A 26,097-nucleotide genomic window follows, 5' to 3' on the forward strand; every position below is an offset into this window, starting at 1 on the left:
GGTAAAGAAAACACGACACTCAGAAATACAAGGATTTAATTGGTATGGTAATAAAGAAAAATTGGCTTTATTTGCAGTGGATGAGTTTAAATACTTGGGATCATCAGTTCAGAGTAATGGTGAGTGTAGAACAGAGGTGAAGAAAAGAGTGCAGACAGGGTAGAGTGGTTGGAAAAGAGTATTAGGAGTGATTTGTGATAGATTGGCATCAGTAAGATTGAAAGGGAAGATATACAAGATGGTAGTGAGACTAGCTATGTTATATGGGTTGGAGATGGTGACACTGACGAAAAGACAGGAGTCAGAGCTGGAGGTGGTAGAGTTAAAGATGTTAAGATTTGCACTGGGTGTGATGAGGATGGACAGGATTAGAAATGAGTATTAGAGGATTGGTCAGATTGGATGGTTTGGAGACAAAGCCAGAGAGGCCAGACTGCACTGGTTTGGACATGTGCTGAGGAGGGATGATGGATATATTGGGAGAAGGAAGCTAAGGATGGAGCTGCCAGGTAACAGAAAAAGACGAAGGCCAAAGATAAGGTTTATGGATGTGGTGAGAGAGGACATGCAGGTGGCTGGTGTGAGAGAACAAGATGCAAAAAACAGGACGGAATGGAAACAGATGATCTGCTGTAGCAACCCCCAATGGAAGCAGCCAAAAGAAGAAGATGATTACTATGGTCCTGATGAATCCAGAAAATGACATTTCAGTGTTTTGGAACATTCTGAGACAGCTTCAAGTCTTTTTGGGATATAAAATTAAGGAAGACAAAACAAAGGCTATAGCCATAAATTATGTATCCACACACAAATTGGTTCAGCAGTACCCAATGCTTATTGAGACATAAGATGAAGTATTTAGGAGTATGAATTATATATGCTTTAAATTTCCTTTAAATATGCTTCTGTTATGGTAGATAAGAATATGTGGGAAGAAACTAAAAAAAGATACTACAAAAATTAAAAACTGGAAGCTCTTCTTTATGTATACAGATAGTAAGATACATGCAGTGAAAATGTTTTTACTCCCTTTAGTCTTGTATACAAGCATACTTTTATCAATCCAAGGAGAAGCTGTGGACAATAATTAAAGAATTGAAGAAAGTGATCTGGAAGGAAAGGAGGGGCAAGAGTTAAGTGGGATAAACTGATCCTTCCAATAAAACAAGGTGGTTTAAGGTTACCTGATTTGTAGGGATATTTTAAAGCTACACAGTTAAGGCTCATATACATAACACAAGCAGAATGTTATAATTCAAAGTGGAAAGGAATGACAATGAAGCAAGGGGAAGTTCAATAAATAGAGAGATGAGGATTTTGGATGCAGATCCTTAAGGATAATAATAAAAAACATACAGGATATTATATTAATAAAGTAGCAGAAAGTATTCTAAGAACTAAGCCAATACGAATATGGAGAAAGGAGATTTTACCAATAGGGATGTCTGCAAGTAAGGGCACAGAAAATAGGGAAGATGGAGATGGAATGTACTGTAAAACCTGGTAAAGAAACCAAGATATTGGCAACAAACAACTCAAGCAGGAAAGGTAATAGAGTGGGATGAGGTCAAGAAGACATTTGGATTGTAGGCTAGGGACTGCCTTCCCTACCAAGGCTTGATCTCAAAGTACAAGCAAAGAGAAAGGGATATGGGAGTTTAAGTGAAACACCTGCTCTGGTAGAGTTTTTAGATGAATCTAGAACAGAAGCAGCTGTTAAAAAGGGATAATTAGTAAGTCATATAAAATATTGAATGATAACTATAAGAATCAATCTGAGAAGGTTAGAAAAGATTGGGAAGAGAGACTGAAAAAGCAATTTACAAGAAAACAATGAAAAGACATATGAATGGCTCCTTAGTATGCAACCAAGTCCAGAAGGTTTATGATCTTTGCTTGGAAGTGTTTGCATAGATATTTTTATACCTCAGGCAGACTTCAAAGAATTTCTCCTCAGGTAAATAGCAAATGTTGGAGGTGTTATGGGAGGTAACTAAGGGCATATGTTTTGGGAGTTTAATGAGTTGGTAGGTTTAAACAAAATCCCTACAGAGTACTCTATCAGAAATATTGGGTAAGCAAATGGCTGTAAGGAACTGATTATATACAGGATCTGAATTGCCTAGCCATAGTAAGGCCTTATTAAGTTTAATTCTGTTGACTGCCAAAAAAGCAATTTCTAGAAAATGGAAATCAAAGTCTACAACAACTATATTTCAGATACTAAATATTATAAAAGAGATAACAAGAACTGGACGAGGGATATTTAGAAAAGGGAAGGAGCAACTTACATAAAAGTAATTGGAAACTGTGAGAACAATATATGCATAATGTTCAGGAGGAAGAGGAGTGAGGTTTAAAGGATGGCTGGAATTCAGCAATTTTTGCAATGTTGGACCGATGATAACAGAATAGAAAAAGGGAGCTTGGCATAATGACTAATTAATGTTTACCATACAAACACAAGGTGTAGGGTTTGATTCTCTCATGGGGTAACTGGCTAAGCTTAAAATGACCTACAAGGGCAGTCAGCCTAGTACCAATCTATGAACATACAGTTCCAAGGTTTTCTGGGAGGTTGGCGTAATGGTTATGGTGTTTCCCTTGCAGCCACAAAGTGCAGGGTTTGATTCTCCTGTGGGGTAAATGGCTAGGCTTGAAATGGTTGACAAGGGCAGTTAGCCTAGAACTAATCTATGAACCTATGAAATATATGTGATGCATACTGTATTCAAATTGAAGTGTTAACATGGTTTGTTTTCTTTTCTGCAGATGTATGTCTGTGTCTTAAGTGATAATTTAATACAAGTGTTTTAAAAATGTTACCTGATGACACTGATCATGTGATTTCTTACCAAAATTATTTAAACCAATGAACACTGTCTGTGCTGTTTGAAATTCAGTGAAATGTTAAATAAAATATCGATATTTGAAAGAGAATATGCCTGTTTTTTATTTTACTAATGCTAGATAAAGTGCTTGTCAGTGATGTGTAGAATGGGATGAAAACATCCACTCACTTTGGGAACACAAAGAGGATGACGTACAACTCCCACCTCTGTACTGAATGTGTGAACCCTCTACAGACCTTTTGTGAAACACAGCCTGGGCTTTTCCCAACAGCTCCACTAAAATGGACATGGTTTTCTAGTGGAACGCTTTCATGGGTAGGATCGATTAACTGTACAACAAAGCTAAGTGCGACTACATCTAGAACCCATTAATCCTTTTTGATGGCTTGTCAAGCTAGGGTAAATCCAGAGAACTATCATCCCCCAGCTGTCCCAAGTCACAGATAAGTCTGTGGCAGGACGACTTGAATGATCATCTTTTCAGCTAACTTAGCTGGAATGGCGTGAAGGAAAGACTGACTGACTGGTACTTCACTGCCTTCCCTGGTAGCAGTATTGAGACATAAATGCCATCAAAGGTGTGACAGCTTATCTCCTCTTCAGGAGGTCAATGAAAAGATTCTGAGTAACGTGGCACAGGAGTAGTTCCTCTGTAAGAAATGGGAATACAAGAGCTTTTTTTTCTGAGTTTAAGGGAAGGCAGTCTTAGCAAACCATCCTTGATAGGCATATGCCCAAATCTGTAACACTAGTCAAAGTATCCATACAATCAAAGCTAAAACAGCTGACATGGAAGCCCCACTTTAGAAGCAACTGATAAGGCTCTCTGAAGTCTTCTTTGTGATCAAGCATTACAATACGGGACATGAATTTAGACAGATGAAGCAAATAGCTGAAGTCCCTACGATTCACTATGGTTCAGCGGTACAACATCTTACCACACAAATCCAAAGCTCTGGATTCCTCACCAAGCAAGAGGACTGCAAACTGCTCTGGTCTGGGGGAACTAGTCTTCCTTTTCTTTCCTCTCCAGCTCTATTACCTTGTGGTCTGTTCTTTCCTTAATCTTTCCCACTCCACTTTCCCAAATCCATCTAACTCCTCTAGATTTAGACTCTTCTCTCCTTACCTACTTTTAGCTCTAATTTATCTGAACATTGCCTGAGAACTCATCTGTACTGCTACCCTTATGTATGCCCTGTACAGCGTTGCAATTACTATCCCTATTGTGCTCTGATACTGCTATCCATCTATGTACAAATATTTGACTCATTTTTAAATTGATCAACCATGAATCTGTTTTATATATGTAATTGTGACACTGCAATTTACTGTAAATCTGTAGACACATTGCTACTATTTGCTCATAACCTTACTTTGTGTTATTATGTTATCCTACTAGGAAAATTACTTTAACTATTTCCCCCCCTTTTTGCACACTTTTTTCACATCATCTTTTTCATACTGATGTATGCAGCTTTTCTTCCTGGACCTCTGCTGAAAGAGGGTTTACTTTGATGACCCAGTTGGACTACCCCCGTAAGCAAAAATTAATTAATAAACAAATATATTAAACACATAAATAAATAAACTATGCAAGACTGAATAATTATGCAGTGAATCAGCCAAACGATATGTAGTAAGGTGTTCCATCCAGTCAGGTAGGGCTCCTAGAGGATAGAGGATATCTACTTTCTTAGGGGCTGGAAGGACAGACACAGGATGCCTGCAAACTGTTCTTATAGCATCCTTAATGAATGGGGATGATCCACAGATCCTTAGACATCATCACCAGATTCACAGAAAGGCCCTTCAGAGGGGGTGGGATTGGGGAATGAGACCAATCCAAGTTGCTCCTCAAAACCCTGACACCCTCTATAAGTGTAGTCATTCACAGAAGAAATGAAGGGAGGAGTGGATTAATCCTCCTTAGCCATCTCTGAAACAAAGGCATATAGATATTTCTACACCTTATAGCAACCTAAGAGAACAGAAGTATAACACAAGTCACTAATCACAGATGTAAGCATAAGCACAATGGACCACTCTAAGCATGTGACTGATGTGCATCAAGTGTGACATAATAGAGAACTGACAGAAGTGTGTGCACCAGCTAATGCCAACCTGCATCAGGCTGGGCAGTGCTTTAAGCTACATTTAAGAAAACTGCAACTCAAACTCCTGCCAGATATCAAACACCTGTGAGACATCCAGGCCTTAAGACATGAATCTGATGTGGGATGACAAGATGGACCCTCCTCAACCACGACTGGCCAGCACAGCTGTATCTACGGGGAGGTCCATAATTCAGTGAAGTGTTCTACCCGTCCTAGAGCAGATGACTTCAGGGGCCACTTTCCTGGCAGAGACCGGTCAGCTTTGAGTTTCAACAAATCAACCACACCCTGGGTACTGTAAGCATCCTAAAAAATCATGGGTTTTAGATGGAAGCTGTGGGTGCACCTCCCTGTTTCCCACATCTTCTGCTGAAAAATGACTGGCACAGGCTCAGGTATCCAAAAGATGGAGAATGTGGCAATTTCAGCACCTGCACAAACATGTTCTAGCAATTTAGTTATCTGAATGGGATCAAGACTGACCTACCTTCCAAGGGTCTAAACCCTATGGTTATGCTTGATCTATGCCTGTGGCTTTCTGGGGATTATCCTGCTAGCCCCTGTGTGAGAAGCTTTTGAAGGCTACTATCTTTTAGGCATGTTAGCCAAAAGATTCAAATGATGCCATCTAAAAGTGGCATGGTTGAAACACTGACATTTATAGCAGTTTTTAATACAATGCCATCTCATCAAGACAATGAAGGCAATGGCAGTGTGGGTGTAGATGTGCTGTTGGATAGCTGTATGGGCACAGATTTTGTGCAGTGTGTAAATGAAGAATCTTCACTGCCAATAGCAAGGACTGGGACTTGAATTGTGGGAGTAGCAAAAGAACTAGTGGGCAAAGAGATGAGAATGATTATGTTACATCTGAGTGTTAAATCATGGCATGCATCAGAATGGGTGGGTGAAAAATGAACTCCACGTTTTTTTTTGAAGGATTACTGACTAGTGGAGAAGAACCCAACTACTGGATCCATGAAGTGGTGTCCTGAATTTTCAATCTTATGAATATACCTTTACCTTTTGCCCTACACAGAAATTTCAAAATCATTTTCATACTGACCTCCACTGGCATCTGTGAGTTCTGTTCTGCGAACAAAACCAAGGTAGCCTGTTCGAGCCCAAAGTGTCTGAGTATCGCCAAAGCTCAGTCTGGTGTTGAAATGATCTGCTTGCAATGACTCATCCCCGTAGATGGTATAATACCCATTGGCACTGTGTGGACTGTTGACCCAGATCTACAACAAAGTAATGCATTTAAATCATTTATCAAGGCATTTTATACTCTGCACTGTTAAGTCATTTACTTGTGTTTATTTACAGGATGGTGCTCTTATCACCTTAATTTCCTCTGTGCAGTTTGATAGTTTTTCTGGTGTTGAGTGAGTTCAAAGGCAATCACATATACTGATAAGTTAAAAGATCCTCACAGTATACTACCACAAAATGATATCTTAAAAATAGCCAGAAACCATTTTAATTGATTAATTAATTAGCATAAAAGTGGCTACAACTGCTAGCGCAGTACTGCTGTAACAGAACTAGTTAATTTCACTATCAAATGTACTGAAAAAAGTGTATGAATCCTAACTACGAAGCTTTGCAGTCTTAGTTTCATAGGTGTGTACTATGCTAATGGCCCTGGAGCCTTTATAAGCCTAGCCCATAGGATTACCCTGGCATCATGCCACCCAACCTTAGTTACTAGTGCTTCTGTCGAGTAGAGCCTCTGGAGTGATCCCGAGGTGAATTTTCTATTTCCCATCCACTCATCAAGATTTCTCTTGAAGAGGGCCAGTGAGGTGTTCTGCTTGACATGTATGGGAAGTCTATTCCATAGCATGGGCAGTCTCTGGGTTATGAACCTGTCCCTCCAGCATGTTCTGTTGATTGTGTTAATGAGGTTGAGGTCTCTGGAGCGTGTGGTACGGATGGATTGGGATTTCTTTAGATGTAGCATTTCTAACAGAGCTGGGCCAGACAACACTTTGTAAGTCAAGCAGAGATCGCCTCTAAGTAGGTGATATGAGACAGAGAATAGCTGCAGTTTTTTGAGTCTGTCCATATAGGACAAGTGTTTAAGGCCTAAGATCCTCTTTATGAGGTTCTTTTGTAGCCTCTCCAGTTGTTGCAGGTGTCTAGTGAGGTACATGCCAAATGGGGCATTGTACTCAATGACTGGCCTAATGAGGGAAGAGTAGAGGGAGACAATGACCTCTTTCTTCCTGGATGCAAAACCCTTAGTAATGAGATGTGCCACACAGAAGGACTTTCTCACCACAGTGGCAACATGATGGTCAAAAGAGAGGATGCTGTCAACCTGTGTTCCCAGATCTCTTATAATGCCTTCTGTGTTCAGTGGACTACCATCAGTGTGGTAATTCAAGGGAACCAGGTTTTTCCCAAAGGGGATGAAGACACATTTTTGGCACTGAGCTTAAGGTCATGGTTCTAACACCAGTTGTCGGTCTCACTGAGGCTTTTCTGTAGGATGTCAACATCACTTGGGCAGTTAATAATAGCTCCCAACTTGCAATCATCTGCGAACTTTGTCAGCCAGAGTGTCTTCGTGTTGGCCTGGACTTCAGAGATGTAGATACCAAACAGAAGAGGTCCCAGGGCCGAACCCTGTGGGTCTCCACTCGTGACTTGGAGTCAGCTACTTTCACCCTGTGTGTTCTAGCTGCGACCCAGTTTGCAAGCCACCTAGTGATATAGGGGTTGATGCCTAGTTTAGTAAGGTTTTCTGTGATTCCTGAGTGGGGAATGGTATCAAAGGCCTTGGCCAGATCAAGGTAGGCTGTATGAACCAGCTTACCTTCATCCACAGCTCTGGTGACTGACTCAAAGAAGTCAACCAAGTTGAGCAGGCATGATCTACCCTTCACAAAACTAAACTGTGTAGGATCCAGAATTTGGAGATTCCCTATATCCTTGTTTATTAGGTCCATGATGATGTGTTCCATAGCTTTGCATATTAGACTCGTCAGGCAAATGGGGGCGATAGTTCCCGGAGTCTGTAGTCGCTCCTCCTTTGTGGAGAGGGATGACTGTAGCAGTGCACCATTCAGCAGGGACAAAGCCTGAGGTGAGGCTGAGATTGAACAAGGCACACAGGTGAGGTACCAGTTCACTCTGTAGTTCGTGTAGAACACAGACAGGGATACTTTCAGGTCCCATAGAAGCTGCATTCTTGGCCTTGGACAATGCTGTTTTAACCTGTGCAGCAGTAATACTGGGTGCCTGTCAATCTACTGGTAATGTGATTGGCCCTTTGGGGGGGGGGGGGGTTAGCACTGAATCTGTCAGCCAGTATATTTGCAGTATCTGTTGGCTCGGTATAGGAGGTACCATTGTGCAGTAGCTCAGAGCAAATCTGGGTACAGCCATGGAGATTCTTTACACAACTATAAAAGGCCTTGTGGTTATCTTTACTATCTGCTGCAATTCTGTTTTCAAGCTAGCTTTAGAGGATTTGATGAGGGATCTCAACCTTTTGTTGAAGCTGATAAGGGAGTTTTTCCAGTCTTGGGACTTCACCTTATTCTGCATCAGTTTCCTCCTTCTGTTGTAGAGTTTGTTTATGTCAGGGGACCACCAGATTGGCTTCCTTTTTTTTTTTTGAGGATAGCGTCTTAGTTCTACTGGGTATGATGAGATCCATGCATTTGTGTACATGTTCGTACAGTATATTGGTGTACGACTTGGCGGCCATGCAACTATTCTCCATTTGCATGGGTGCTGTGAAGTTAGCCACCTCTGTTTTTAGGAGCCCAACGTTAGCTTTGGAGAAGTTTTTCATGGTGGTTACCTTTGTGGGGGTGGGGGGGGGATGTGGATTTCCAAGGTGATTAACTTGTGATTGGATCTAACCAGGGAGGAGGTGACTATTAGTGTTGAGCAACGGTCACCCATGTTAGTAATGACCAGGTCAAGGATGTTGCTACCTCTAGTGGGGGTAAGAACGAGCTGTTCCAGGGCATTGGAATTAATGAATTCCAGAAAGTGTTAGGCAAGTGTATTGGTACACAAGTAGTTTTCCCAGTAAATGGAGGGGTAGTTGAAGTTGCCCAGTATGACAGTGTTAGGTTGGACCCTAATATTCTCCAGGGTGCTTAGGAATGTGCAGTGTGAATCTTGGGACATGGTTGGGAACCTATAACAGGCTACCACCTGAATCGCTGTCTTACCCAATGTTAGCTGCACCTGAAGTATCTCAGATGCGTTATGCTGGGCTACCAGTCTGGAGGTGTGAGCATCATTTATGAATATGGAAACACCACCAACTCTGGAGCTTCGGTCCAAGTTCTGGGGCCAAAAGGTGTGGAATGAGTTGTAGCCTGGTAATGCAGGGGTGCTTTCTGCTGCCTTAAACTAGGTCTCTGTTACAGCACAAATGTCGATGTTCTCCATTTTAAGGTGTACTTCAAGCGAGTGCTTTTTGAGATTTAGACTTCTAGAGTTGAGCAGCATGACCCTCCAACTGCATTTGTTTGTAGCTGTTATGGTGGTAATTTGGTCTTTGGAACACCGCCTAAAAAAGACACTATAGGGGTGGCAAGTGCCTTGGCCAGTATCTGGAATCTCAGGGGTGACAGATGCAGTTCACCTTTGGCAAAGCATCGAGGTCTATCAATCATGTCATCCCAGGGAGACAGATACTGGATCCCCTTAGAAAGACACCAGAAACTTAGCTAATTGTTGAAGTCAATCATTTTCTGCTTGTACTGTGGTATCTTTCTGGGTAATGGTAGGATGCTGCTCAGGACTAGGGTCATACCCGGCTAGGCAACATAATCCGAGAGCTCCTCCATGTCTCTTTTCATGCAGTCCAGGGAGATACGTCTCAGGTCATTCACACCCACATGTACAATGACAGAGTCATATTTGTACCTACTGTTGACGGACCTGAGTGCGTGCGTTATGTGGCGAATCCTGGCACCTGACAGGCAGCTGACTCTTACTTTCTCCTTATTCAACCTAGTGAGTGGGACATCAGTGTGCCTCATGATCGAGTCACCTATGACTAGTGTGTTGGGCATGCTGTTTTGCCTTAGGAGCTTTGGTTGAGCGGCACACCGTTTAGGAAAGTTACATGTCTCGTGATTAGTGTTGTGTTGTGTTGTGGTGGTCGAGTGCTTTTCTGCCTTAGTGGTCTCTGCTGTTTGGTTAGACTTTTATTGAGAGCCTCAGTGAAGGTGGGTGTGTGGTTTGTGTTTTTATATGAAGGCAATGCTGGTGTGTGTTGTGGAAGGCTATGTGTTCCATGTGGTGTGGTGCAAGTGTTGCCCTTTTCCTCTTGACCAGCTATTCCGGTCTTGGCTGGAGAGTGCGTGACTTCTAATTTGGATATATAAATGCATCTCTCACACGTCTGAGTGTTGGGGGGTATGAGGAGAAGGTTGTCAGTGTACATGAGGCAGTTGCTACTACACTGCCTCAAGATGCCCAAGTTCACCAGGTTAATAGAAGAAAGCACAGGGAACTGACCTTTAGACATGCCTGAAGGGGTGGGCATTAATAAGTACAGGAGTGGTTTCCTTGTAGAACGTTTAGTGCTGGTAGCACTTTTGTGTACTACAAGAAGTCTGGTAAAGTGGTAAACTAACAAGCTATAAAAGTGCAGGAGAGGAGAGAACAAGCAGATAGATCTAAGGGAAAAATTGAAGAGCAGACTCTGGCACTGTTCAGAAGCTTACAAACAGTCCTGGATACAGCAAATCTGTATCTGGACTAGATTAGTTACAGGAAAGGTGGGAAACGAGCAGATATGGGTTTTTAAACCAGAAAGTTGAAAGAGATGGGAAAACTGCCCAAATGGTCAATAAACTACAATTTCTGGGCCAAAAAACACCCCTCTTGTGGTAGACAGGCTACCTAGTGCTTACCACTCCCACTGATAAGCTAGAAGGCTTCCCTCCAACACAGAAAAGCTTGGGGGGGCTCAGAAGCTTACCAACAGTCCTGGATACAGCAAATCTGTATCTGGACTAGACTAGTTACAGGAAAGACTGGAAACTAGTACAAATGCAGGCTTTTACACCAGAAAGTTGAAAGAGATGGAAAAACTGTCCAAATGGTCAATAAACTACAATTTCTGGGCCAAAAACCCTCTTGTGGTAAATAGGCTACCTAGTACTTACTACTCCCACTGATAAGCTAGAAGGCTTCCCTCCAACACAGAAAGGCTTTGGGGGCTCAGAAGCTTACAAGGAGTCCTGGATACAGCAAATCTGTACCTGGACTAGACTAGTTACAGGAAACCAGCTTAAAAAAAATATATATATTTATTTTATTTTTTTTTTTTTTTACAGAAAAGCAGCTAACACAGCAGTAAATACAATTCAAATGCAGTGCAGGCTAGCACACTTGAGTGTGTAGCAATATTACGGCAAACACGGTTTAAATAAATGCAATTAAATTAACAAATGACTAAAAACAAGTGCAGAAGGCAGTAAATTAGGTTTCTAACAAGCAGTAAGTGCAGAGTAAGAGCAACTGAACAGATAACAGCACGCAGAACAGCAAACTAAGACAGTTATAGTAAGAACAGCTGAATAAAGTATAATATATATATATATATATATATATATATATATATATATATATATATATATATACATTTTTTTTTTAGGGAGGGAACAGAGCAGGATTAAGAGGCTACAGGGGTTGTCCTTCCCAAATGTTCTCTTTGTACACAGTGGAGGATACAGCTGAAGAGATGGGACTAGTAGAAGTGCCTGAAATCGGAATATGATCTCACTGCACTTAGTTGAGTGAACAAATGAGATGGGCCCAGAAGGAGTATCCAAATACAAATTTACAAGAGGGGCAGGCAAATTTCAACGCCACCAAAAGTACACCAAAACAAGTAGAGGAAGGGAGGGTGGGGAACTAACTGTAGAGACACAGAGCCCACAATATTCAATTCAATTAATATTCAGTGAAACAAATAAATAAAATGCAGTACTATATGAAAAAGTGCAGATAACAGTGTACTTAAATTCTTGTGACACAATGCTCCTGTTACTTCCACATCTCTGCCTATTATGTTGCAACACTGCATAAACAGCATAGGCATGAGCTTCCTGTCCAAGTAATTCACGTGGCATGAAGTCAGGCAACAGAAATGACACATGACAGTAGATCACGAGCTGTTCAGACAGACACCAGATACTAACCTATAGTACAATGTACAAGGCATTTAATCATGTGCCAAACATAGCAAAGGAGTTTAAAGTACTCAGTAGCAGTCAAGTACCACAGACTGCAAAAAAGTAATGAAGTAACGGAGAATGCATACCAGTACATGGCACTGAGTACCCAGCCAGATACCATAAAAGCACAAAAGTGTAACCAATGCCAAAAACAACACAGCAGTGTAAGCTACTTATACCAAAGACCATACAACACAGCAGGGCACAGGATACATAAGCAGATTACAGAGGCAGAAGGCAGATTCCTTATAATTCACACACACAACACCAGATACCAAATGAGATGCTACAGGCCCCACAGCAACAGCTAGCTCTATACACAGCCACAGACAGCAAAGCAGTGCAATATTTCACAGTCATGTACTTCACAAAGCACAGCAGTGCAGTGTACTAGGTACATGTACTGCTGCTTCTGCTACCTGTTACAGTGCACTAGGTACCAGAAATAGCAGTACATAGCAGTAAAGGCCCACTCACATACAAAACAAAGCATAATCATGTACAGAGAAATAACAATGCAGTAACATATCAAAGACAGAGAAATAGTCAAGTTAATTGGGACAGCCATCAAGAACCACAAAATGCAGGGTAATTAAGGGTTTAGGTTTTCAATCATACACTAGTGCCAACACAGTAGTGTAATACATCAGGAACCTAGTTGGGTACAAGTGACAATTTATCACAGTATACTGCCAGCAATCAGCATTCTCATAACGCAAAGCAATGAAAAGAACAAACTAATGCAAGCACTATGCTTTTATATTCTGCTTATCATTTACCTGCTTGCATTCTGTGTCTGCCCCATCCTCCACTAACACATTAAGCTACAGTTTCTGCATTTTTTCAGATTGTTTTGTGACATTAGTTTTGTATTCTAATTAGCAGTTATGGAAGATTGTGTTTCTGCAATATTCTGCACTTCTATTTCCACAAGTACAATTACTTGTTAAAGATATCTGCTTGTATCTTAAACCATGCTGGGCCAAAGTCTTGTAGTTTAATTCAAAGTTGTGACAGAACTGCATACTACTGTTACTAGCTTTGGATCATGGGATCATAGGAGGTTACTAATCTAATGGCCCCGAGGCCCTTACGAGCCTTGCCAAGAGTTTATCCCCCCCCCCCCAAAAAAACCTTGTGAGTTAATCATTTATTACTGCAATTTTTTTCCAAAAGCAATGTTACTGGTAAATTTCTGCATAGTCTGGTGCCTTAAACTGTACTAGAAGTTCAATAGTTCATAGAGTCATAGGAGATTACTAGGCTAATGACTTAAGGGCCCTTACAAGCCTAACCAATATAATGCGATTTTATCCAGTATATTTATTTATTTAACATTTTACTGGGAAAGTCCGACTGGGACAGAGCCCATTTTCATTAGAGGCCAGGGATAAATGCTCCAGATGCATGTCTTTGGAATGTGGGAGGAAACTGGAGCACCAGAAGGAAACCCCTTGTGAATGCAGGGAGGACATGCAGACTCCACACAGAATGCACCCCATTCGAGAATCAAACCAGAGAATCTCTTGCTGTGAGGCAACAATGCTAACCACTGCTCTTGGGGCAAGAGAATGGCAAGGATTTGTGCCTGTGCACTGAACATCTTAAAGATTGCCTCCGTCAATAAGGGACACATGCACAACCCTAGGTGTGAATTAGCGATTTCCCATACATTGATCTAAAATACGTTTGAAGAGGGCCAAGGAAGGGCTCTGCTTAATGTGAATAGGAAGCCTGTTCTAAAGAAGGGGCAGTCTCTGAGATACACATCTGTGTCTCCAGCATGTTTTGTTTGAGTTGCTGACTAAGTTAAGATCCCTAGATCTGGTGACTCTTGTGCTGTTTGACATGCAGATGTGTAGCAACTCCATGAGGACTGGATTTATAACTGCATTGTAGGTCAGGCATAGGTCACACCATATTGTTGGCAGGAGACAGAGTAAAGGCATAGGGCTTTTTAGTCTATCCACATAGTTCAAGTTGTTTACATCCTGTATTTTCTTTGTGAGCAACATCAGAGGTTGCTTCAGCTGATGTAAGTGCCTTGCCAAGTACATGTCTAATGGTGCACTGTACTCAATTATTGGTCTAATGAGGGCTGAGTACAGCGGGACTATAATTTCCTTGGATCTGGATGTCATACCTTTCTTATAATTTGTGCCACATACAAGGATTTCATCATCACTGTGGATATATGGTTGTCAAAGTTCAGGCTACAATCTATCAGCGTACCTAGATCTCTCACCTCTGAGTCCACTCTAAGGGTATGCTACAGATATTGTAATTTGAAGGGATATTTGACTTCCCAAAGGGTATGATGATGCATTATTTTTTTCATCTAGTTTTACGCCATAGTTCTGATGAGAGAATTGTCTCTGCTCCACTTTGTGCTTCAGTGCTTTTATATTCTGCTTATCATTTACCTGCTTACATTCTGTGTTTACCCCACACTCCAGTAACACATTAAGCTACAGTTTATGAAAGAGCTCTAATATTACTTTTATTTGATTGGATGCCTCTCTAGCTAGCTTATTTCCAGCAAAAAGCTACCCCCATCTAGTGTTTTTTTATCCAAGACTTGGAGAAGTGTGGAACTCTGAGTAACTACCTTTTCATCAAAAAAGAAAGAGAATTAAATTATTTTAATTATTTCAATTCTGCTTGAATATTTAAGTGCACTTATGGTGATACTACTTTGCACTTCTCTATTCTGTTCCATCTGACTGCATTTTTTAGTTTGTTCTGGGACCTTACTCTTGCATTTTAATTAGTAGTTATTGAAAGATTGTGTTTTCTGCATTATTCTGCACTTCTATTTCCATGGGTAGAATTACTTGTAAAAGCTATCTGTTTGTATTTTAAACCCTTCTGGGCAAAAATCTTGTAGTTTGACAGTTGTGGCAGAACTGCATACTATTACTACTACCAGATTTGTGCCTTAATCATTTACTACTGCATTTTTCCATAAATAGTGTTACTGGTAAATTTCTACATAGTCTGATGCCTTAAACTGTGGCATAATTCAAAGAGTGAGAGAATCGTCTCTGCTCCAGTTTGTGTTTCAGTGCTTTTATATTCTGTGTATCGTTTACCCGCTTTCATTCTTTGTCTGCCGCATTCCCCATTAACACATGAAGTTAAAGTTTCTGAAATCGTGCCAATATTACCTTTATTTGAAAGTTAGCCTGCTTGTTCCTTGAATACTTCCCAACCATCTCACCCTTTAGCTATTGTTGTTTTATAGGCTTGTGTCTCTGCCCCCCTCCCCATCTGATTTTCAAAGTCCCTCCCTTCCCTTTTTCATTACTACTGACTGTTGTATAAGCTATTTATGTACTCTTCTCACCCACTGTTTTCCACAGACCCATGATACCTAGTGTCCACCCAGCAAACCATTACTGTAGTTGAGTAAACCTCCTTTACTACATACTGTCTCCTGCTCATTTACCTGAAGCTCAGCATAGTTTGGAGTCCTACCCTGCATCCAAGAAGTGTTTTACTTGCATCCAGGCAAAGTTGAGTACATTTTACTGCTAAATTGCACTTAAGTTATTTTGAGTGATTGCCTTTGTTTCCTTTTATCTGTGCATTTCACTATTTTTTTAATTGCTCTTCCTCTCACTGTTATTGTCTTGAAATTGCCTTCAGCAAGGGATTTCCAGCTAGTTATTTAAAGAATGTGTGATAGCATTGCACTTGTGGGTCTCTTTCACTGTGTTTTTACATTAGGAGGATTAGGTTTATTCACTTTGTGGCAGGAGGTTTTTTTTTTTGCCTGATGTATCTGAGTTGGGAAATACATAAAATGACTCAGCATCAGGGCTGCCAGACGTCCCTATTTGAGCGGGATTGTCCCGGGATCAGGGGCCCGATCCAGACTGCAGGTTTAAATCCCGGCGAAACAGCCCTCTGCTTTCTTTTTTTTTTTTTGATTGGACCGTATACCGGCATACAGGCCAATCAAAAATCGCTAAATACGGAGCTGCCTGTGTTTAATGCGGAACATCAGGCAGTTCCGCATTAAAAATAGCTCTGTTTTTCAAGTTTTTTGATTGGCTCGTATACTGGCATATGGGCCAATCAAAAATTGGTAAAACAGAGCTACTTGTGTTTAATGCGGAACTGCTTGATGTTCCGTATTAAAAAGAAGCAGCGCCGTGTTCAAAGACCTTTTTTTTTTTTTGTCGTCACTTTGTCCCTACCGGGCCAGTCCGAAGTCTGGCAACCCTGCTCAGCATAGACATTTTATTGGCTTAAATGGCTCATTATTTTGCTTTCTCTTTTTTTCTGTACTGCTATAAATTTTGCATGTTTGCATGGGTTATCACTGCCCTGTACACATTAGCAAACACCTAGAATGCAAATTTTCTCTGTAGAACATCCATGAAACTGTAACATGTAAAGCAATATACCACAAATACCTTGTGTGCTGACAAGCTTAGAGTAGGTAGTTGGGTGTCAAGTGGCAATGCCATACAAATTTACTATAACTCAGTATTGTGTAAACATTAAAGTTAATATAATTAGTACTGTTTAGCATAATCTGCCCCAATAATGCACCCTTATTAGTCTGCATAAAGCACCCTTAATAGCTTTCTAACCCCAATATACCACCCCTTGTAAATCACAAACCAATAAGCTTGACAGTATGGATATGCAATGTACTAACTTCTCTGTAGCCAACTTAGTGGATAAGGGCATCTTGAGACAATGTAGCAACTGTCTCATGTTTACAGACAACCGCTTAATCCTTAAAGAATTAGACAAAGTATGCAAGACGTGCACTTACACAATGACAATAAAGATAACCTAGATCACACCCCCCCCCAGACAAAGATATGCCTCAGCAAGCCCAAAGGCATTCAAAATAACAGCTACCACCACACATACTGTCACTTTCAGTGCAGCCCCAAACACCTAACCCAGGGGTCTGCAACCTGCAGCTCTGGAGCCACATGTGGCTCTTTCACCCCTCAGCAGTGGCTCCCTGTAGCTTTGAAAAATAATGGTCACTCTACTGCACAACACACACACACACACACACACACTTTAAATATTACTCTTATAAATTTAGAAACTTACTAGAATAACACTGTTTCTGTTTCCATGCATTCCACACACAGAGCAATCACCTGGCAGCAGCATAATCTCCTGAAAGGTTTATGTACCTCTCAGACTCTTACCACAAGAAATCTGGACAGAGCCACAAAAGAAAGGGGAACAAAGGAAAAAAATAGGGATGGACTTTAAATATTGCTCTTATAAACTTGCTAGAATCACATAATCCTAACAAAGGAAAAAAAATAGGGACGGATTTTAAATATTGCTTTTATAAACTTAGTTCTTTTATATTTAGTATAGTTATATATATAAAACATTATATGCTGTGTTATCTTCATTTTAGGGGTCAAATAGGCTTTGGGGCTCCTGATGAATTGTATTTGGTGGGAGAGGGGCCAAAAATGGCTCTTTTGATTGTGAAGGTTGCAGACCCCTGACCTAGACCCTAAGGCAAGCCAACGTACTTCCCAGGACTCTCATCACAGGGAACCCCACTGGAAGATATACTAATGCCCTTCTAACAAGGCTGAGCAAGAACATAACTTTTAGTTGCTTATCTTGAGCCAGGATCTGCCAAAGTCTTGCATGCACCCAAGTCATTATGCCACAGGTATCAGTATAATTACATCATAGTCCATGTCGCTGTAAATGACCTGACATTTGCCTTCCTGGACTACATGAAGAGAGACATTATGGAATTTTCAGACTATGTGTCTCAGGCTGGTATGAGTCCAGCACTGAGCAGCATATTGCCATCACTGAGGATAATGATACAGTATGAGCAAAAAATTACTGATTTCACTAACTCTCTCTCTTTCTGGTGTCATTCTAATGGGATCCAATTATTTGTCAACTTGGGAGGATATGGTCAACAGACCACGTTGCTTTGCCAAGGATGGTCTGCACCTTTCCCTTCTAGACTTCTGAATACTGGCTAAAACTTTATCCACCCTCAGAGTGCCTTTTTTTTAGGTAATGACTGCTCAATGCAAGGAGCCAAAAAAAAAAAAATCTACACTCCCAGCAAGCTCTTCTCACACTCAACAATATAGACATATGTGCAGTTACAGAGACATGGTTTAAAGTGGCAGAGAGTACCCCAGCAGTGTCTTCAACAATTTTAGGCCAGTAGCTGCACAGAAAAGGGCTAAAGGTGGAAGTGCCTCAATATACATCAATAACAACCATACCTCTAGGGCTGTCAAACAAGATAAAATGCTGTAGTTCCTCCATGTGCAGGTCACCATAGACAAGATCTGGTATCATATCTTAGCCAGCTACAGGTCACCTTTCTTGTCCCAAAAAGCTCACAATGCATACTTGGACCTACTGAAGATACTTACCATCCAACCTAACACTCTACTCTTTGGAGACTAATTACCCCCTCTGTAGACTGGGAATCCTACACGGCCTCAAATCTATAAAGATTCCTGGACTTTGTGAATGTAAACACCTTTGAGCAAATATTGAATATGCCAACTGGACACTCCGACATACTGGACCTCTTGCTCACAAATATGGGAGAACACTGCATGCCCTAATGTCTCGTCCTCCCTGGTAAGGTCAGGCCTTAAAGCTGTCTCCTTCAAAATCACAATCAACTCTGTAATCCCATTAAATCCAGTAACAGGAACTATTCCAAGGTAAACTAATGGTTTATTAAAATTCAATGCCTCTCCAGACTATGCTGAATTGCTCTTGGAACCTCTCTACAACCATATCAATGGCTGCATAGAGGATGTTGTACCTAACAGAAGCAAGCCTAGAACTAGCCCCAGAAATAAACCGTTCTGATGGCATCCCAAATTAAACAGGATATACAACAAAAGAAAAAAATATGGCAAAAATCAGGAAGGGTAATTCCCATACAGAAGAAAAATTCTCTCATCAAAGTAAATAGGCGACCAAGTGGATTAACTAGGTCAAGCAAAGCCAACTTTGAGGTTAAGTTATCCTTCCAGTGGAAAGATAACCATAAGGCCTTCTACAACTATGTCGGAAACCTCAACGGCAGCACACAGCAATGTGCTGAACTGGTGGTAAATGGTGCCATGTTTACAGAGCCTGACGAATTATAGTGATCCTGTTAGTGGACGAATTCATTTCCAACTTTACCCCCCCCCCTCTCACCCCCAACCATCCTCCCAATAATACTCAGTCAGTAAATCACCCCTTATAAATCAAATTTGTGGGCTGCATTTGGGTTGGATGACTAGGCTTTTAAAGTCCCTAGTGGTAGTTAGCTTAATATATACCAATGAATCTATAATAACCAGTCAAATATCATATAGCACACATAGCAGTGACAATGGAGGGATGAAACTTGGTGAGACTGCAGGCCATAGTCGATGATTATATCAGTCCCCTCTTGTGGGCCTTTGGGCTGTGGTATGGGACATCCAGTAAGTGGGCTGAAGACAGTCTTTTGGTGGGCAAATTATTGCAACAGCAAGGCTAATGGTCTTTGGTTACAGGGTTTCGAGCATCTCCATTCTGGCTTGGATGGCAACTCCTTCTGGATGATACTTCAGTGAACAAATGATGAATGGTCACTGATAAGAAGCAAAATGATCAAGACTGACACAATGGTAGTTGAATGGTCAGTGGGGGGGCATAAACAACTTAAAAAAGACAGTACAATAATATATGACACTAGGTGTTAAGCAAAATACCATGGACGCTACGGTAAGGTAAGACATTAGTAGCTGAAGGGGGGCATAAACAACTTTAAAAAGACAGTACAATAATATATATGACACTAGGTGTTAAGCAAAATACCATGGACGCTACGGTAAGGTAAGACATTAGTAGCGGAGTATATTTATATAATACACAATACAGAACAACAATTAAATGAGCAGTAATTTATTCATCTTTGAATAAGGTCTAAATTAAACTGAAATACTGACTATATCCAGGCAGCAGTGTTGAGGAGCTTATCTACTATTTCATACACTGACTTTTATAATTTGGGTGTGTACTGGTAATATTTAGTTTTAGACTTATCATTTTCCTAGTACATTATCTAATTTTAGCAAGACTTACATTTTGGCCATATTTCACTATTATATTAATGTTTTTTTATCCAGATTATTATTCTAGGATTCCCCCGCCCCAATCTTCAACAACGGCTTCACCCCACTTTTGCACTCTCAAGCTTGACAAAGAAGTTTCTGTCTGTGTCAAAGACAAAACACATTAAAGAAGCATAGGGGAGGGCATCATTAGAGGACTGGTGCTGGGGGCCAGCTGGACAGCAAAGTATCCATTCACCACCAAGAGGTGAGATGCAGCATACTCCACAACCAGGTTTTGTGCACTGTGTTCTTTCTGGCTAGTTATCATGGGCCTGGGCACAACTGTCCTCTTTCCAAGTGCTTTACTTTAAAGCCAGGTCCATTCACAACAAACCTGGCATTATTTCAGACTTGCTGCATGATACTGTCCTTGCTTTTAAAATGGGGACCCGATTAGATGATAATTTTGGTTCATATTTGGCCAATGTTATACCTCCAGTATTCTCTAATTAGTGCCTGGGATCTAGCTATCTAAACTAAATTTCGACTTGCTGTTCATCTCTAAGTATGAGTACAGTTCAGGTTAGAGCAAGTCAGACTTATTCAACAAAAACAAAAAAATGTATTCATCATATTTTAAATTGTGACATGCGCACAAGACACTAACAGCAATGAAAAAAAATTCATGTTGACACTTTCCATTGTTGTAGAAATTAATTTTCACAGTTTCCATCAAAGTTCTCTTCTTTTATTCTCGTGCATTAGAAAAGTGTTCTCCAGCTTTTTTTGCACCACTGACCTGTTTCATGTAAGACAATTTTCCAGGGAACAGGCATTGCATGCGTATAATAAGCAAGCAATCATGTCTGACAAGGTATGTGTTAATATGTAATCAACGCCCACCCAGGGGTGTTATTAGGCCCAACGTCATAAGTGGAGGGCATCTACACCCCTGGAAGGGTAAGGATTACAAATTAACACACACCCTGTAGGGCATTATTGCACTTAAGAGAATAGGCGTTCTGTAAAACTGTGTTGTACTTATTTATTTTAAGTACTATACCATTTTTTTTTTTTTTTTTACATATTTTTGATGTAAAATAGTTCCTCTGTCTAATATTTCAAACTTGCTGTAGTATATGTTAATGATGTTGGAGGAAGCAATTTACATCCAAAATATAACACTTAAAAATATCCAGGCATTTATACTTTATTTTTTGGTCCCTTACTCCTAAAACATTTGGTTTGTTGCCAGTTTTTGGAGATTGAAGTTAGTAAAAATCCATACTAACACAAATCCTTTTATTTAAGCAAATTTATAATTTTATAAGAGCAGTAATTAAAAATCTGTTCCTATTTCTGAGCCTTTCTTCCCTCTTTATTTTAGGGTTTATCCAGATTTCTTCAGCTGGAAGGTCCAGAAGTATGCAAACCTCTTTACTGTCGCTGTCATTCACTCTCTCATGCACACCTCTGTTTCAGAAAATGTATGCTAACACAAATTCTAATAATCAAGTAAAATATGTTCCTATTTCTAGCCTTTGTCTGACATTTATTTTAGGTTTATCCAGATATCTTGAGCTAAGAGTCAACAGAGCATACCTTTCAACGGTCCAGATTTTTCACTCATATGTTTGGTCTTATCCTCATAAAATGTGCAGTTTTCTGGCAAATGACTGGGGAATTGAAGTCATTAAATAATTACAAGTATTTGAGTGTTACACTTCATATTGTTCAGATAACATACATGCCAATGGGAACCCTGTTGCTCAAGCAACTTTCTAAGTTTATAAGAGCAATATTTAAAATCTGTCCTTAATTTTTGGTCGTTTGTCCCCCCGTTATTTGTAGCTCTGTCCAGACTGGACAGTTTGAGAGGTATAGTCAAGAGGTACTCAAACCTCTTAACTGATGCTGCTTTTGGTTTCATTTAATTTTACTTTATACTTGCTAAACAGCAAAAGCACTGCTTAGCGAGTGTAAAATAACAGCTCAATCAATCTCACTGTCCACTCTGTCATACACACATACACAGCCTCTTCTGTTTTCACACACACATATACACTCTGCTTTCTTACACACATTCACTCACACATGCAGACAGAAACATAAACTGAACAGTTGGATGCCGAACATAAAACTTTTTTTTAATTCTTTCTGTGCAGCCCGGTACCAAATGATCCACAGCCTGGTAACAATCTGCAGCCCAGTGGTTGGAAACTGCTGCATTAGAACATATACTCATTCACTTTTCAGCTCCTACCCACCTATTTTAGCAATCTTTTTGAGTATAATTTTGTTCTTATGTCTTACGAAAATTGATTCCTCCATCAGTGTTCCCAACCCTACAGCTTCTATTTCCTTTACAGACTGTTAATCTTTAATTTCCACTTTCATGCAGTTGCCTTCTGACTGCTAACATCATTAAACTTAATAAGGCCTTACCATGTTTTAGCAGTTCCACACATAGGCACCAACTCAATACCATCATCTCTTTAGTTAATATAATATGTAACCAGAAAATGTGCCAACACATTCTGTAGAGAGTTCTTAAACTCGGGAAAATTCCATAAATTCCCCCCAAATGTTTTCCCAATGTCCTTCTCAAGTCCCTTCACATCGCCAACACCTCCTCTTCTCTTTGTTTGAAATTATTACTTAAGTATAGGTACACCCACATTAATAGAAAAGAAACAGACTATATTACATTTTTTTTCATTTACAGACATTACACATTAACATATGTTTTCTTACTTTATAACAATCGTCATTCAATCCAACATTGCATAAATGGCTCAATTCCTAACTTCCCTTAAACCTCACTCCTCCTGAACATTACTCTAATAATACTAATTTGTTAACCAAGTAGACCTACTGGAGATACAATCCCATTTCTGGGGGGGATGGGGACCCAGGAGCAGTATTTAGTTAAAGCAACTTGCTCTTGGTCACACAGTAGGCAAATGATGACTGAGGGGATCAAACCCTGTGCTACTGGAACAAAAGCACACAACCTTAACCTCTGCACCAACTGCTGCCAGACTTGTACTGTTCTCACAAATTCCATTTATTTCTATGTAATTTGCTCCTTTCTTTTTCTAAGGATCCGACTTCCAGTACTTTTTTCTCCTTTACAATATTCAGTGCTTCAAATACAGTTAATTCAAATTCTGATTGCCATTTTCTTATAAATTTTTTTTTGCAGCCAATAGAATTAACCTTAATAAGGCCTTACTACATCTAGGTAATTTAGATTCTATGTCCCAGCTCTAAAGAATCATTTTCTTAGTTACAGATATTTGCTCTCCCAATATTTCATTGTACTTTGTGGGGATTTTTTTTTAATTTCCCAACTGACTGCACTCCCAAAAATCATGCTGACGGTTACCACTTTCGTCACACCTCCAACATTTGCTATCTATGCAAGGTAAAATACTTTGTAGTCTGCTTAGGATATAAAAATACCTAAGCAGACATCCTAATCCTTCTGGACCTTGTTTCCTACTTGATAGCCAAATACATGTCCTCCCATTGTCACCATGCAAATTGCTTTTCTAGTCTCTCTTCCCACTCCTTTCTACCCTCCGAATGATTTTTATAATTATTGTGTAATATTTTATAACATCAGCTCTCTTCTTAAGGAAAAATCTTCTAAAGCCTGCTATAGGGTATAAAAGTACTAGTACTTCCATGCAAACATCCTAAGCTTGTCTATATACCACATAACTGTGGTGGTGTCTGTAATTACCAGAAGTGGTCCTGGAGTCCACATTTGATTTAAAGGTTTTACTGCTTTTATCAGGGCTATCATTTCCTTAAGGTTGACGTGTTTTTTTTTTTTTTTTGTTGCAGTGGGGATCCTAAATCCCTTGAACTTTGATTCCCTTTGGACACAGCTCTCCAGGCAAAATCTGAGACATCTGACTTTGAATGAGAGGGGAAAGGTGTTGACCTGGATTTAGTTGGATTTGATTTGCCCACTATAGGAGTTCTTCTTTCATGAAGCCCAGAACTGGTACAGGAAAGACAGAGGTTGCTGTTGAGTCTAAACTGATTTGAAGACCAATGAATTTTATTTTTGAAGTTTGGCAAGAGAGACAGCAAGAATGGCTGATGCCATGTAGCCTACATTTCTGATGAAATTCCTTGGTATGGCAATGGACTGGTGAGCCACATCCACCAAAAACTGTACACTGTAAATAGAAACCTTCTCTGAAGGGAGGTAAACCATCATGAGATAGGTGTCCAAAAGATATCGCAGAAATGTTAACCTGTCAGATGGAACTAGAGGATTTCCCCAGGTTTTGTTTGAAATCCAGTTTTCAGAAGAAATTTATGGTGAGAAAGAGGGATGCCTGAGTGTCTTGAGAAGAATCTGCTAAGATGAGGCAACTGTCCAAGTAAGGGTAAATATGGAGTCTCTGAAATCTATAGAAAGCAACTGCTGCAGCTAGGCACTAAGCAAGTACCGTCTGAGCTGTGGAAGGTCCAGAAGCTAAGGATGTACACTGAAAATGTGAAAGGACAAAAAATCTTGACTTAACACCTGAAGTTTTTGTGAATTAGAATATGCATAACTGATGTTTAAGATTACTAGATAAAAAAAGGGATTGAAGAGGACAACTATTATAGGGTTAACATTCTGAATTTTGCAACAAACAATAGCTATGACCTCCAAAGAAAATGACCCAAGGACAGAACCCTGAGACACTCCACCAGTGACGGGTCTTTTAGAGGAGGTAGTGCCACCCACCCTTGCTTTCTGGCTTCCATTTGTGAGACAGTTTGCTATTCAAAGAGTTACAAAGGAATTAACATTTAACTGGGAGAGTTTATCTATGATGCCTTGAGTGTGGGATGATGTTGAACACATTTGACAGGTCCAGAAATGCAATGTGCACTGATTTACCCTCATCTATTGTCTCAGTGACTTTTTCAAGGAAACTGACCATGTTAGATAGACAGGACTTGCCCTTGACTAATCTGAATTGGGCTGGGTCAAGAGTCTGTAAGGTTACCTATGTCCCTATTTATTACTTCCATAATGATCTTTTCCACAGCCTTACAGATGAGACTGGTCAGGCTTATAGGTCTATAAATTACCTGGGCCTGTTAAGTGCCACCGTTCTGTAAAAAAAAAAAAAAAAGACTGTTGCTGTCCCTCATTCATCTGGCAAAAAGCCTGTTTTGAAGCTAATACTGAATAGCCTTCTGAGTAGGCTATCTGACGTAACCAAAGACAGCTACAGTCTCTATTTTATAGTGGAGCATTAACAGCAGTTTTTTTTCTGAAAGCAGAAAACAGGTCAATAACAGCAGAGTCAGTCACTGGGATTTTACAGAGAAATTTACCTTTAATGAACACTAAAATGTATAGTGGTTTTGCATGGCAAATGGCTAACAACCAGGTTCCAGAGAAAGATCTCAGAAAAGATCCTGAAAGGATTCAATAATGCCAAGAGAAAGTTCATGCTTTGGGCTCTAGAAGTTTTAACAGGTGCTTAGTGTGTCATTTAAAATGTTATTTTATGAGATTTGAGGAATCACCAAAAGACATTAAACATTTGAAATGTTGGGACCCACTTCAGCGAGCTCTGAAATACAACGTTTGAAGGGCCGAAAAAATGAACTTCCATATGCCAAGTCCAAGTTGACCAATTCCATAATATTCCCATTTTTCTGAGGTATGGAATAATGGGGTTGGTATACATAAGTTTGGGGTGTGTGGGAGCTTGTCCCCCCCACATCAGGTGATGCAGGCGTGCTTGCCTCCTGCAAAAAAGAAGTTTAAAGGAGACGAGTTATCTATGTGATTTGCACCTCTCCTGCA

General features: G+C 40.2%; 1 protein-coding gene across 3 annotated transcripts in view; it reads right to left on the reverse strand.

Moving 5' to 3' along the window:
• Window positions 1-26,097, reverse strand: part of DIP2B (disco interacting protein 2 homolog B) — a 2,678,679-nt gene that overhangs the window by 164,925 nt on the left and 2,487,657 nt on the right. For all 3 annotated transcript variants that reach the window (XM_044083475.1, XM_044083472.1, XM_044083474.1), the window contains exon 36: window positions 6,036-6,210. In XM_044083475.1, the coding sequence (XP_043939410.1) occupies window positions 6,036-6,210 (175 nt within the window). The remainder of the gene's footprint in view (window positions 1-6,035; window positions 6,211-26,097) is intronic.

The sequence above is a fragment of the Protopterus annectens genome, chromosome 9.part0 (assembly GCF_019279795.1).
Source record: "Protopterus annectens isolate FY-2018-M chromosome 9.part0, PAN1.0, whole genome shotgun sequence".
In the NCBI taxonomy this organism is placed as follows: domain Eukaryota; kingdom Metazoa; phylum Chordata; order Ceratodontiformes; family Protopteridae; genus Protopterus; species Protopterus annectens.